Below are 12,640 nucleotides of genomic sequence, written 5' to 3'. Positions count from 1 at the left end.
GCCGTGATCTATCAGTTGTATCTACAAATAATGTGAATATTTTCATCCAGCCGTAGGGGATGGATCGTGGCTGAGATGACAGTGATGATGAATGTGCTCCGTTGTTTCTTTCCAGCATGGAGAAAAATTTGCCCCCATTTCCCCCCAAAAATTCTTCCTGCCTCATTAATCACGTAAAAAGCCCATCATTTACACATCTTGAGACACCAATTTATGAAACGACATTCAGTCGTTTCATAAATCAAATGGAAATTGTATTCGTAGTCGGCGAAAAACACATCTGGCCTGACCCAGATGTTCCCCCCTTGGCCATATCGCCTGAGGGGACAAACCCTGATTGGTACCGATTTCCTCGGTGGAAGTGAATTGTGGAAGCGAGGTGGTTGGCGTGCACCATGCTACGAGCCTGAGTTCTTGGCCCTGGCCCACATCAGCGGCAAATTATTTAAAACTGGTCCTGGGCTTCGCCGAGTTTACTGGGGCACCACGGTTGCGAGAAGATGCTATCGCCCTCACTTGGTACGCAGGAGGTCGTGGGTTCAATCCCGACCCTGTTGTACATATTAATATTCACGTGTTCTCTCTCCCCGCAGTGGTTCCTTTTGGTTTTGCCTTCCACATTTAGAAACATTAGTTGTAGCTTTTATTCGGCTTTGGTAAATTTCAATATGATTATAAGCCACTTCGATGAGCTTATCGTGTGTGGCCATGTCACCTCTGAACAAGAGCTTTTCTGTGCCTCTCCCTAAAGAATAAAATGACTACCTGGTGCGGCGTGTAAAACATCGGCACCAGCGAGACTTTTGGAGGCCAGGCATCGGCGGTGCTAACCACACCACAAAACGCCCGCCTCGTGCGTCGTACCGGCCCCTCGTACGTGACTCGCGAACGGCCTGTGTGGGCTACATGGAGGAGGGGGTTGTCCTTGTCTTTCTGTCTGCGATGGCAGAGGCGAGTATGAGGTTCCGGTTCCCGCTGTCCCCTCGCTCGGACGCGCGTCTCCAGTACCTGCACTGCAACGTGTCCGTGTGCTTGTCCATGATGGAGGAGCTGCCACAGATACGGGTACGACTCGCCCCTTCCTCCACCTCGTCCCCCCCCCCCCCCCCCTCCGTGCCTCCGTGTGATCCAGAGAGGCACGGAGAAGTAGGTGCATGGTGGGCATTGCGATTTGATGTCAAGAATTGTTTTTTTTTCTCGTCTCTCTTTAATTGTGCCACCATGTTGGTTGTTTGTTCATTCCGTCTCATTCGCTTCATTGGCCCAAATTTAATGTTAGCGTCGCATTTGCACACGATTTGATTCGGTTACAAAGCGATCTCGCCTAATGCGTACAATTAGGTTCGTGTGCAAAAACGGACTTCTGTTGTATTTGTACTGTGGGAAGCCAACGTTGTTGTCTGACGGCTGTTTTTGGGCCCTTTGCCGTTGCTGATGACATTATTGTTGACATTCCCCCTTCCGCTGTTGTTTCCGTGCCGCGATGCCCAGTGCCCGGACGTGCCCGCGCGACCCTGCATGATCAACTTCCGCGGTCCGACCCTGCGACACGTCATCGCAACCACCACCAGCCAGGAACAGCTGCGCAGTAACGGTGAGCAACCGCACTGGTGTGGGTATTTGGTGCTTGCATGTATGTTGAACTTCTTTCACACCGTACGTAGCCAACCGTGCTAATCGAAGGTGCGGGGTTAGCACAGGGTTCTGATGATGTGAGTGTGACGGTGTGGGTATTTGGTGGTGCATGTGAGTGTGATGATGTATTAGGAAGCCACTGGATTTATGCACTTCTTTAAATATAGATTGAAAAGAATTTCATTAGAACTGCTAGTTGCGTTCCGTTTGTCCTTCCCCCACACCTCCGTTCAGCACTGTTGACTGTATGGTGCGAGAGAAGTTCTACATACACGCCCGGCTAACCACGTGCGTCTCTCTCTGCGGTGCAGCTCTGCGTGGCGTCGACACGCCGTCGGTGCTAGGAGTGGCGTTTGGCGCATTCCTCATCGGCGCTCTCCTCACCGCTGCGCTCTGGCTCATCCACAGCCGGACTGGCTCTTTAGGTAGAAAAGCACACGCCTGCTCGTGGACACGCGCATAGACAAGAGACGCGGAGCCGCCGGTTGTCACTTCCTTGCTGGCGAGCGCCTAATTGGGGCTGGCACGGGCACGCAAGAGGAAAGTGTTGGCCAGTGTCGGTCACGTGTAAACCACCCTTATCTCCCCGGTGGTCCAAACCAAACTGTTTTCCTCTGCCGCTCAAAAGGGCATTGAGCGGTGCTGTTATCTCTTCGTAGCCTTGTCAGTGTTGGGAATTCCACATCCCCCATGGCATTACGATTTGCCTGTCTTTCAGAGGGACAGCTGACTTCCCACAAAGTGCTACTTATTTTGCTGATCATAGAAAGGTGCTGACCATGATAATGGGTCAAGTCGATCATTGACTGGAAATTTTAACCTTTCAATTGTGAGTGGAAAGGTCCAACCACCACAGCGCCACCAGGCTCGAGATCTCAGAGCTGTCTTCCCTATAATAAAACAACTTAAGCCTCGTATTTTCTTCCTGGAATTTTAACCCACTTCTCTGTGGATATGGTTTCCTGATCCTCTCTCTCCACTCATTCTTGTCCTGGGCCATCATCTCTATGTCCACTCCACAATCCTTCATATCCTGGCATGGGACCTCCTTCCCCGCACGTCTGATTTATCACGGTTAGCTATGTACGGTGAAAAAGAAGTTCAACATACGTCCACCATATTTTCCCTGCCTCTTGGTCTCCCACCATGGTGCTCACCACGGCCATCTCCTCGTGTTCCGCAGCGGCCTTCCTCTGTATGTATAAATGTGCTACGTTGGTTAGATGTTAACGATCTCGACTGGTATACAGGAAGTCGTTTGTGGGTTTCGATCCCGACCCTGACGATACCTGCTGTATATTTGGAGTTTATGTGTCTCGCTTTCCCTGTGGCCGTGTGGATTTTTCTCCAGGTCCTCCGGTTTTTCCCTCCACATTTTGACTCGACACCAAGCGTTTAGAGTATTTGGCCGCTTAAAATTTCCGCACGATAAGCCGCTTCGATATGTAGTTTAGTTTGTGGGTACGTTGGACTTCTTTCGCACCGTACGTAGCCAACGGTGCTAACCTTTCTTTCTCTCTCCCCTTGCCACTCTGCTTGCCCGTCTGGGTCGACGACCCGAGCGCGTTAATCGGTCGTGTCGCGCGTCGCCAGCACGGCTCCCAGACGTCAACGCGGAGCCCCCCCCCCCCCCCCAACCACGTTCGCCGAGCCTACCCCCCCATCCCCACCCCCTTCTCTCTCTGCCCGTGCCTCCCTCCGTACCGCGTCTCCCCCCCCCTCCCCCCACCACCACCCCGTCTCCAGCCATCGCGACGCGCGCCGGCCCCGCCGCCGCGTCCGTCACGACCACCCCGGAGGCGGCGCCCGCCCTGCTCCCCGGGGGAGACGCGGCGCGCGACTCGGACCCGCTCCCCGGCTCGGAAAACAGCACCACCACGCAGAGCCTGAGCAGCTGTGCCGACAGCGACAAGTAGAGGCGCCGGCCCCCCGGGGGGGGGGGTGCTGGGCGGAAAGCCTGCCAGGGTGGCCGCCTCCTCGGTTCAAAAATACGTGCGTGTAATATTCTTAATAAAAAAAAAACGTGGGAAGAAATACCGCAAGAAGGGAAGAACTATACACGTGATCGTGTTGCCTTAGAGCGGCGTGTTATTACGCAGACTGCCAAGAACCGGGATGTTTACAAATTTCCCAGGATGGCTACCTCGACACGAGGATGGACGATTCTGAGAGCACCAGGATAGGCGGCAACCCGAGCAGCAGTGGTGGGGGAGGGAGGGGGGGCATTTATCTGGCGAACCAGTCCTGGAGTTGGATCACGCGGAACAACCGAAATACAATGCTGGCTAATTGAGGTTGAGATTTGAGTTGGGGGGGGGGGGGAGGCAGGGTGAGGGCAGGCCCAGCTCTAGGAACACGTAGCCGGCAACACCCCGTGCTCCAGTCGATGCCCAGTGCAGCCAACCCCAGTGAGATGATTGTGCTTCACCAGGGGCTCTACCGGTGTCCAGTTCTGTCGCAAAGCCGATTTCAATTCAAATTCGTTTCAGGATTTGTAATGAGATGTGAATCCAGTTGCCGTTTCCATGTTAATCATCGTCATCATCGTCATCGCCGCCATCATCTTGATCAACATCGTCGATGTGATGGCCGTTGTGAGAAGCTGGTGGTGCCATCAAATCGCCAGCAGAGTGGTTCGGATTTTGCTGAAGCTTTGGGGGGTTATGGCGTTGGCGTGAACTGATGGGTTCACGTACAGCCTCGGGAGGGCCGTGGGAAGTTTTTTTCTTTTCCCCGGCCTGAAAAAAACCTTCTAGTGTCCCCCCCCATACGGCCGCCTTGATGGCGGGGACCAGTCCTCTTAGTCCGCAGAGATGCAACGAGGGTAGTGGGCCCCCGTGAGTGAGAGCACCAACCTCTCTTCTTGGTCCCATTCTCTCGCGGCCGTCTGGAGCACTTGTCTGCCATTACAGCAATGGTAGTTTCCCATCGCCAGTCAGACCACCACCATGCTCTTCTCAGTCGACCGATCTGAAACTGTTATTTTATTTTCCGTATATTTATTGAAATATTGCGACAAACTGCGATCGTTATTACATTTTCTACTTTTGAAGCAGTTTGTTTTTTTATCTGAAGAAAAATTTAGGAACAGTTTTAAATGTTGGTTCAATGGAGACCTCGAGGAGAAATCTGATAAAGCTGCCATATTTTGCCACTTTTATTCATAGGACCTATATGTTTTTTTATGCTGTACAATTTTCCACAAAAGCTTTCAGTGTTTATGCCCTTTTGAAACAGACCTCGATTATCGCAACTTTAGATATAATGAAGGTCATTCGAGTGTGGGGGGGGGGGGGAGAGCCAAATGATGCCTGCTCGTTGTTATGCCAGTCAGGGGCCGACTCGACCCATCGTATATATGGGGGGGGGGGGGGGTTGGTAAATTAAGCACCACTTTGTGGGAAGTCAACAGAGGTCAGACGGGAAAGACTTGCCCCCCCCCCCCCCCCCCCCCCGCCGCCTGCTTTACTCAAACATGCGGAAATCCCACCGCTGGCTCGGGGCCGCCAGGAAGTGACAAGCCGACCGGCCCGTGTGCTCGTTGGGAGCTGGGAGAGGCTCTTGACAAATGGTTCTGTGGGGGAACCACGGCCTCTCTGATCCCTGGCTACAGGAGACTCGGTGCTGGGCCCCGTGTGTTGACGACAATAAAATCTTTCCCCACCAACCCCACCGTCGCACTTCGAAAACACCGCCAGCGATCACAACCCTTTGCCGCACCCACGTGGTAATTTCGGTCCTTCGCCTAGAGTGTGGCCCCCTTCCTCCGTGTGGTGGGGCGCGTTGTTGCTTTCATCGGACGCCGTGTTTAGAATGGTCCTGCAAGCTTATGCCGCCGAACGTCAGCCGGAGCGAAAGAACAATATCTGCGGTCGGTGTTATGACCTCTTGTAAGCTCAAGGGTCGGGCAACCTGCGGCTCTATACGGACTGCTCCGTGACGTAATGTGTGTAGTACGTGTTCGCATGCATTGCGGCTTTGGAAATATTGAGTTTTGTACCGAATTCGGAAAATGGCTCTTCTTGTTGCTTTGGTTTGCCGACCCCTGTGTTGGCACAATCGTCGTGGAGAAATAGGTGCCATTAATATTCAGTGGCGATTGGACCAATGACCCCTTAAAACTGATATCAGTGTCTCGCAGAACATCCCCCCCTAACTGTGGGAGTAGCAATGCATTACCCCCCCCCCCCTCTCTTTCCCGCATTTCAACTTCTGCTCTTCATTGACCAGAATATTGCTCTAGCCAGATGAAGTCCTTGGGCTGCATGTTTGTGAACGGAGGACGTAACGCGACAAAACATTTGGGTGCTCGCTTATTTTGTTGCTAAAACTAATTTGATCCCCGGCAGCGTGGCAGTGGAAGAAATCTGCTTCTGTGAATTAAAACAAAAACAACAACAAACTCTCGAATCGTGGCCAATTGCTTCTCAGATGGAGTGAGTTTGAAATTCCCCAACGCGCGCAGACCTGCATTGGCCTAATATGGCCGGCTTCCAGCATGCATTGTGCATCGTGACATAGATGCAATGCCATGCCCCTCTCTACCTTTCATGAAAGCTACGGCGGTCCCTCCGCAGTTGAAGTCGCTAAACGGCGCTAGGGCAGCACTCCTGAAAGCCACGTGCCTGCAACGTTCACTTCTTTTGTTCCCGTTTTAACGAAGCTTCAAACTTGTGTTGGACACACAGTCGAGGTAGTAAAACGACAGAATAACAGTTATATTTCTTTTGGGTTGCGTCGGTGATGGTTTAGGGCTTAGGCTCTAGGCATGCACATAATACCGTATTCCGATAATGAGTGGGCGCATTGAATCACTGCAAACATTGTTGCGTTTAGCCCTGACGTGTTGTTTGACATCGAACCTCGTGTCCTGAAATCTGTCCATTTGTCCTGACACGTTCTTATGTCCTGCCATGCATCTCGACGTCCCTTTCCACTGCCGCGTGTTTCTACGTTTTAAATGAAACTTGGCCCTCTTCTGTGACAAGTGTTTCCCTGTGCCCCAATATAGGTCCCGATAGTTGGGTGTGTTTCTATGAATAGAGTTGGCCAGTCGAAGCTGTTTATTTTTTATGACAATCGTTGACTTCAGAATGAGATTGCTACCGAGTCGACATTTTTGTAAAATATCACTGTCCGTAATTAAAAGCCGCCAGCCATGCAGCGTGTAATAATCGCGAGACCCTCTTTTTAAACGCGCCACTGCCATGCTCCTTGGGATGGGGGCAGCGCCATTATCGGCCACGAGAGAGGCGAACGCTCTTCTCCCGCGTCACTACAATTGGAAAGGATTTGTGGGATTTAAAAAAAAATGAACGATTGTACCTTCAGCTCCGCTTGCGTTATTTCGCCGTAGGTGAACATTTTTTTCTCGGTCGGGCTGTGAAGTTATGCGTTACAGTATTTCGCATATCAAGTTATATATCCACATTGTATAGCATGGACGAATGTATAGGAAGTATGTGTGTGTTTTTTTGTTGTAAATATTGCTCTTATAAAGGATAAGGATATATTAGTCGATACGTAGTACGCCAACTCATGCATGGTCCCACTATATTAATGGGCCCCCACATGGCCTCCGTATGCGTCGTTCGTGGCAGATGTTGGCAAAGCGAGCCGTCCACTCGAATGTCCGTGGAGTTCGGGGAGGGGGAGAATTCGGGGCGTAGGCTTCCATGACCGATGGGACATCATTTCTATTGGGTTCGATCGCGTACGTAAAACGGCCATATTTTTAACTGTAACAATTGTTTAACGATAGCAGTAGCTCTGCCGTTCGAACGGAGCTTTTTATTCAAGTCCAGGTGATGCTGGTTGTAATCTCCAGCGAAACATCGGGGCAAAGTCGCCAAGTTGTGTATCTGTTGAACTTCTTTCGCACCGTACGTAGTCAACCATGCGAATCGGGGGTGCGGGGGAAGGACAACAAACAAAATACAGAAAAAGCCGTTCGAAAGAAATTCGTTTTCAATGAAGTTGTGCTTGCTTGTCAACATTACGGTTTTGCCCACGTGAAAACTTTATTCAATTGGCTCTGTCAGATGGGGGCGGGGGGGTTATAATTGTAAGAAAATTGGCGTCATACACTACACGACGATCTGAACAAACGTAAACTAATTATGAATTCGAGTTTGGGAGACTGCTTTCCACTCCTGGATGCACACAGCGCGAGTCGGCTGTCCTCGCCAAAATAAAACATCTCCACAATGTCTCAACATGTTGAGTGATTGCCACGGGGTGGGTCTCGTCTAAGTATTGCTGTGTTCCGATGGCTGTAGCCGCATGTGTGAGGGTTCAAATCCTGGTCAATGGACAACACGGTTCCATCTTCCCTCTTGGGTTCAGAACCATTACCTACTATAATCACCCAGAAATGTCTGTCCGTCCCGCGCGTGACGTCACTCCTCATGAGGCCCACCCCTCTGCGTGACGTGACTCCGGATTCCCACTCCCCCTCATTAATATTCATGAGTGGGTGCATTTTTACACTAACGCAGAGAAAGGTCGAGCTTGACGTCACTCCACATGCCGCACCCCTCCCCAATAACCATTAGCGGGTGACGTCACTCCACATGGGGCAATTAATAATCATGATCTGAACAATTTTTCGATTGAATATTTCAGATTTACTTTCGAATAACCCCGTCCTTGGACGGGCAAAAAAAGCTCGTTTTATCAGAATGACAACAAGAATAATAATAAACAATTTCCATCCAGAACTCGTAAGCGCGGAGCCAGAGCTCAATTCCTATTGCACGCCACCAGCCTGGACAGGCGAGAGCCTGAACAGACATAATGCCTCCTTTCATATTTCTGTCTCTCCAAATTAAAAAAATAGCAGTTAATTTTACACAACCCATCGGGCAGACGGCCTTGTGGGAAGTGCATCATTTCAGCAGTATTGATTCAATGCAAGCAACCTCTGGACTGGTTCCGATACGCAGTGTCTCGTCGCCAGAGTCATCGGGACTGCATGCATCAATGATGGCGAGAACTGCCAAGTACAGTTACGTTACTACATAACGCTTGTCAGGTCACAGTTGCTACAGGAAGGATGCCGTAGGAAGTCCATGTCACATTACTGTCATCGCCTGACAATTGTCATCACGAAATAAAAAATTGTTCTTCCTTTTTATACCTACCCAACAAAACTTATCTAATTGATCGCCTCTCAAACATCAGTTCGCCTCGGTCAACAAATACTGCTGGTTTAACCAGATTCTGCCAATTGAATAACCTGATCATCAGAACGCATTTTTATATAATTCTCATGGGACCCCCATGACATTAAGTGCAGTGTCCAACTCTTATTCTCCACTGTCTATCTGGCCCTGTCAATTCATCTGCTATGAAGACGGGACAATTGTGAAAACGTCGCCTTATTATTTCTATTGGAGACGGTACCCTCTCCAAACAAGCACGCTGCCTCGGCCACGACAAAAATAAGTAATATTAAAAAGACAGTTTTTTTAAACACGCTTTAATGAAATGTACCGTACTAATAATGGAAGAACTCCACGACTCCAGGAAGTGGCCCCGAGGCTTGCCATAACGTAAGCCAACGTCAGTTGAGCGTGGACAATTAGACCCAAGCCGAAACATAACATATAAAAAATATGTTTAAAAATATGTTTTTTTTATGAAAGAATATAGTATTGTCATCAGTATGACATAAGTATACCAAGTTTGCAGTTGATACCACATTGGGAAGTGGGTTAAAATTGAGTTACAAGATTTAAGGATATGACAACAACAACAGACGGAGTGAGTTAATAAAAAGCGTGTAAATAAAAAAAACCACGCTCGCAAAATGAACCACGTTTCTCCGCAACCGCTGACAACACAACAACACACAACACCAAAAAACTCCGTAAAAACGGCGGAGCGATTCGCTTGGCCCTGTAATCGGCGCTGAGAGTCACCACGTCCGCTGTCGCTCTTGTCAAGTCCGCCGCCGCGTTGTGGTTTGAGTGCGGCGAGTGCCAACTCGCGTTCGGGGTTGCGGATTGAGGTAGCGAAGGGCAGAGGTCACAACCGGGTACCCGATACCCGTACCCTACCCGATACCCGGCTACCCGTATCCGGCCGTACCCGTTTGCGACCCTGGTGCGGCCGGATACGGCTACGGGTAGGCCGTGAGTCACTGGTGAGTAACCGTTTGTCATTCATTTCCCAACGTCTTGTCTCTTCTCACAATTCAAGTTCCTAGAATCAACCCACCCGCGCCTGCAACATGGCTTCATTCCAGAGGTCGCAATCAGGTACCCGATACCCTACCCGTACCCGGCCGGGTACGGGTACGACCGGGTACGGGTACCCGTTTGCGACCCTGGTGCGGTCGGGTACGGGTAATGAATCAAAACCCGTTTGCGACATCTGGTGAGGGGGCCCTCTGTGCCCTCTTTCCCCCCCCCCCCGAGTCGAAGGAGACCCCCCCCCACGCCCCCCCCTTGACACACACGGCCCAGACTCCCAACGATGAAGTGAAGGTTTATTTTATATTAAAAGAAAACTCGAGCTCGCGCGTGCGGCTGCAGGTTTTTTTTGTTTGTTTATGAAACTGCATGTACATGAATAACTAACCCGATGTTATACTTTCATCTATATAGCACTTCCTCGTACCATATACTGCGTATGTTTACAATGTGAAGTCTTTCTTAATCTTTGGTCGGAAAAAAGCAACTGGGTTCTCGGGAACTGTTGAAACTTGTTTTGAGAGCCTGCGAATTGTATTTTTATTGTCTGATGTCTGTTATTTAATGCGATTTATATTTTATATCCAAATGAGAGATGTAACGATTTTTCTTGTATTGTGTGTGTGTGCAACACTAAAACTCACAAGGGCCCTGGTTTCATCTTGCCAAAAAGTCTAGTCACAAAAGACTTAACCACATGTACAAGCAACAGCGTAGTATTTTTTGTTGTTGCGGTGGTTCGCGCACTGCGCTACGATCCTGATGATCCGGTTTCGATTCCTGACTGCGATGCACGTGCGTTGTGGCTGGTGGTCCGATCCTGCCGAGTACGTCCTTGGGGATGTAGTTCGTTTGGCCTAAACATTTGTACCAGGCGTAATGGTGTGGTCCACTCATTGGCAATGGGAAAAGGTAGCGGAGCGTTTCATGCTACTGACCCTTTAAAAGATGATCACTAACAGTACCTGGCCAACGAATTTCTAATACGTACCTTGTTTCCATGAGAGTTAGTCTCATTTCTTCCAGAACTCCAGTTGTGTTGAAGGGCATATCTGGTTGAAGGACAACTCTGGTCGGCTAAAATATAGTTATCTCCCATTGTCTGCTGAGTTACTTGAGTTATTGCGTAGAGTTGGGCCGTTTTTTTCCAGAAAAATAAAACGCATACAATTCCATCCTGACATACACGAGTCGAGCACGGTGATGACAACATTTTAATGTAACGTCAAAATGTTCCCACCACCTGCAATCTGTTTTTTATTGGAACAACGCGTTTCGGTTCTTACATTTCTGCAGAGCCTGTATTCTGGCAGTAGGGGGATTTGGGTGATCCCCCCACGAAAGCCAAATCCGTCCCAGAGAATCCCAAGCCGTAGCCCTAACCACCATGGGCCACTCGAGTTGGCGAAATAATATGGGAAGGGGTTGGCGGGGATGACAATTTCGAGTTCAAACGCGAGTTCGTGTGGCTCATGGAAACTCGGTATAAGTCAAACAGCCGATACGGATCTCGACACATGAGGATCTCGGTCTTTTTGTGTTTTTGAAATGTTTTTCACGAAAGAGAGATTGAATTGAATTAAATGATGACGTCACCCTGATACTGCTCTATTTAAGACCGGAAGCAACAGGAGAGCTTCACCATTCTTGCCCGATGAAGCTGATTGTAATTATCAGCGAAACGTCGCACTACTCAAATTTAAAAATGCTGTTGAATCTCTCTTCAGCACACCGGTAGGCTAAAGAAGTGAATTATTTTGTCCTTTGAAAACGTGACACATTTTTTACTGATTGGCCGTGTCGGGTGGTGGAGGGTTACGACACATTTATAAATAACGCGATCTGACCCAAAAAAAAACCTATATTATGGACGAAAGAGCTGTTTGTACAAATGGTGCCGTCCCGTGTTTTGTGAGCTCGTGTTGCCCTCGTGGCGTGGTGTGGAGGTGTGCGTGCGTGCCTGCGTGCGTGCGGATGTTGCCCATGTGCGTTCTTTGCCGAGCCGTGCGTGCGACTGCGTCTAAGTCCTGAGAATCCACGTGTGCTTTTGACGACCCTTGCTCGCAGCCTAACAATGCATATTAAACACATAAAGGATTCTTGTTTTTCATACAGTACAAAAGTTACAAATCATTTACGTGTTATATTAATATTGTGTTCTGTATAATTGATTATAATACAAATAATATATATTTTATACGTTTTACGAAATGTAATTTCACAAAATAAAGTCAAGCAAATGTGCTCTGGTGTGTGCGTGCGAGTGTTCCTTTGATTCGGAGTGGTGCTACCGTGATTTTTGAGCCCAGTGATTCAAATAATGTGACAGGCCACGAAACCATTTTTAGTCGCATGTGCTATCCAAATCCGGTCCGGACTTCCCCTAGATAGGCTCAGCCTTAAATAAGTGTCTGGCAAGCTAGATTTGAAGTTTGCGTAACTGCAGGGATCCTAACTCTTTGGTTCTTTCGGTAAAGTCACGTAGGTATAAAAAATAAACTAAATGTAAACTTAATTACGACGTTTCGGGCGCAACACAAGCGTCCGTCATCAGGTGGGACAACCACAGCAAGCTGCCCACTTCAGCAATTGTGATTAAATTTATTGCATTTTTTATACCTACGTGACTTTACCGAAATAACAAAAGAGCAATTGTCTGGCCAGTTTGTGTAAACATCGCCACTCAAGAGACTCAGGCGGCCAGACATCGTGGCACACCTGTAATCTGGCCGGGGTTGGTGGGTCACGTTGAGATGGAGCCTGCATGAGACGCCCACCTGTCGGGCAGCACAAGGTACAGTCTGTTCTCC

At 49.2% G+C, this 12,640-nt stretch overlaps 1 protein-coding gene across 1 annotated transcript in view; it reads left to right on the top strand.

Annotated features, from left to right (window-relative positions):
* LOC133348644 (transforming growth factor beta receptor type 3-like) overlaps positions 1-12,074 on the top strand; it is a 29,159-nt gene extending 17,085 nt beyond the window's left edge. Inside the window, exons 14-17 of the mRNA XM_061561578.1 lie at positions 950-1,065; positions 1,492-1,594; positions 1,947-2,060; positions 3,382-12,074. Coding sequence (XP_061417562.1) covers positions 950-1,065; positions 1,492-1,594; positions 1,947-2,060; positions 3,382-3,551 — 503 coding nt within the window. The 3' untranslated portion in view covers positions 3,552-12,074. The remainder of the gene's footprint in view (positions 1-949; positions 1,066-1,491; positions 1,595-1,946; positions 2,061-3,381) is intronic.
* Positions 12,075-12,640: the final 566 nt, after the last annotated feature.

This window comes from Lethenteron reissneri, chromosome 27, assembly GCF_015708825.2.
Source record: "Lethenteron reissneri isolate LAM-NWPU_2019-01 chromosome 27, ASM1570882v1, whole genome shotgun sequence".
Taxonomy (NCBI): domain Eukaryota; kingdom Metazoa; phylum Chordata; class Hyperoartia; order Petromyzontiformes; family Petromyzontidae; genus Lethenteron; species Lethenteron reissneri.
This window is presented reverse-complemented; position numbering and strand designations above follow the sequence as displayed.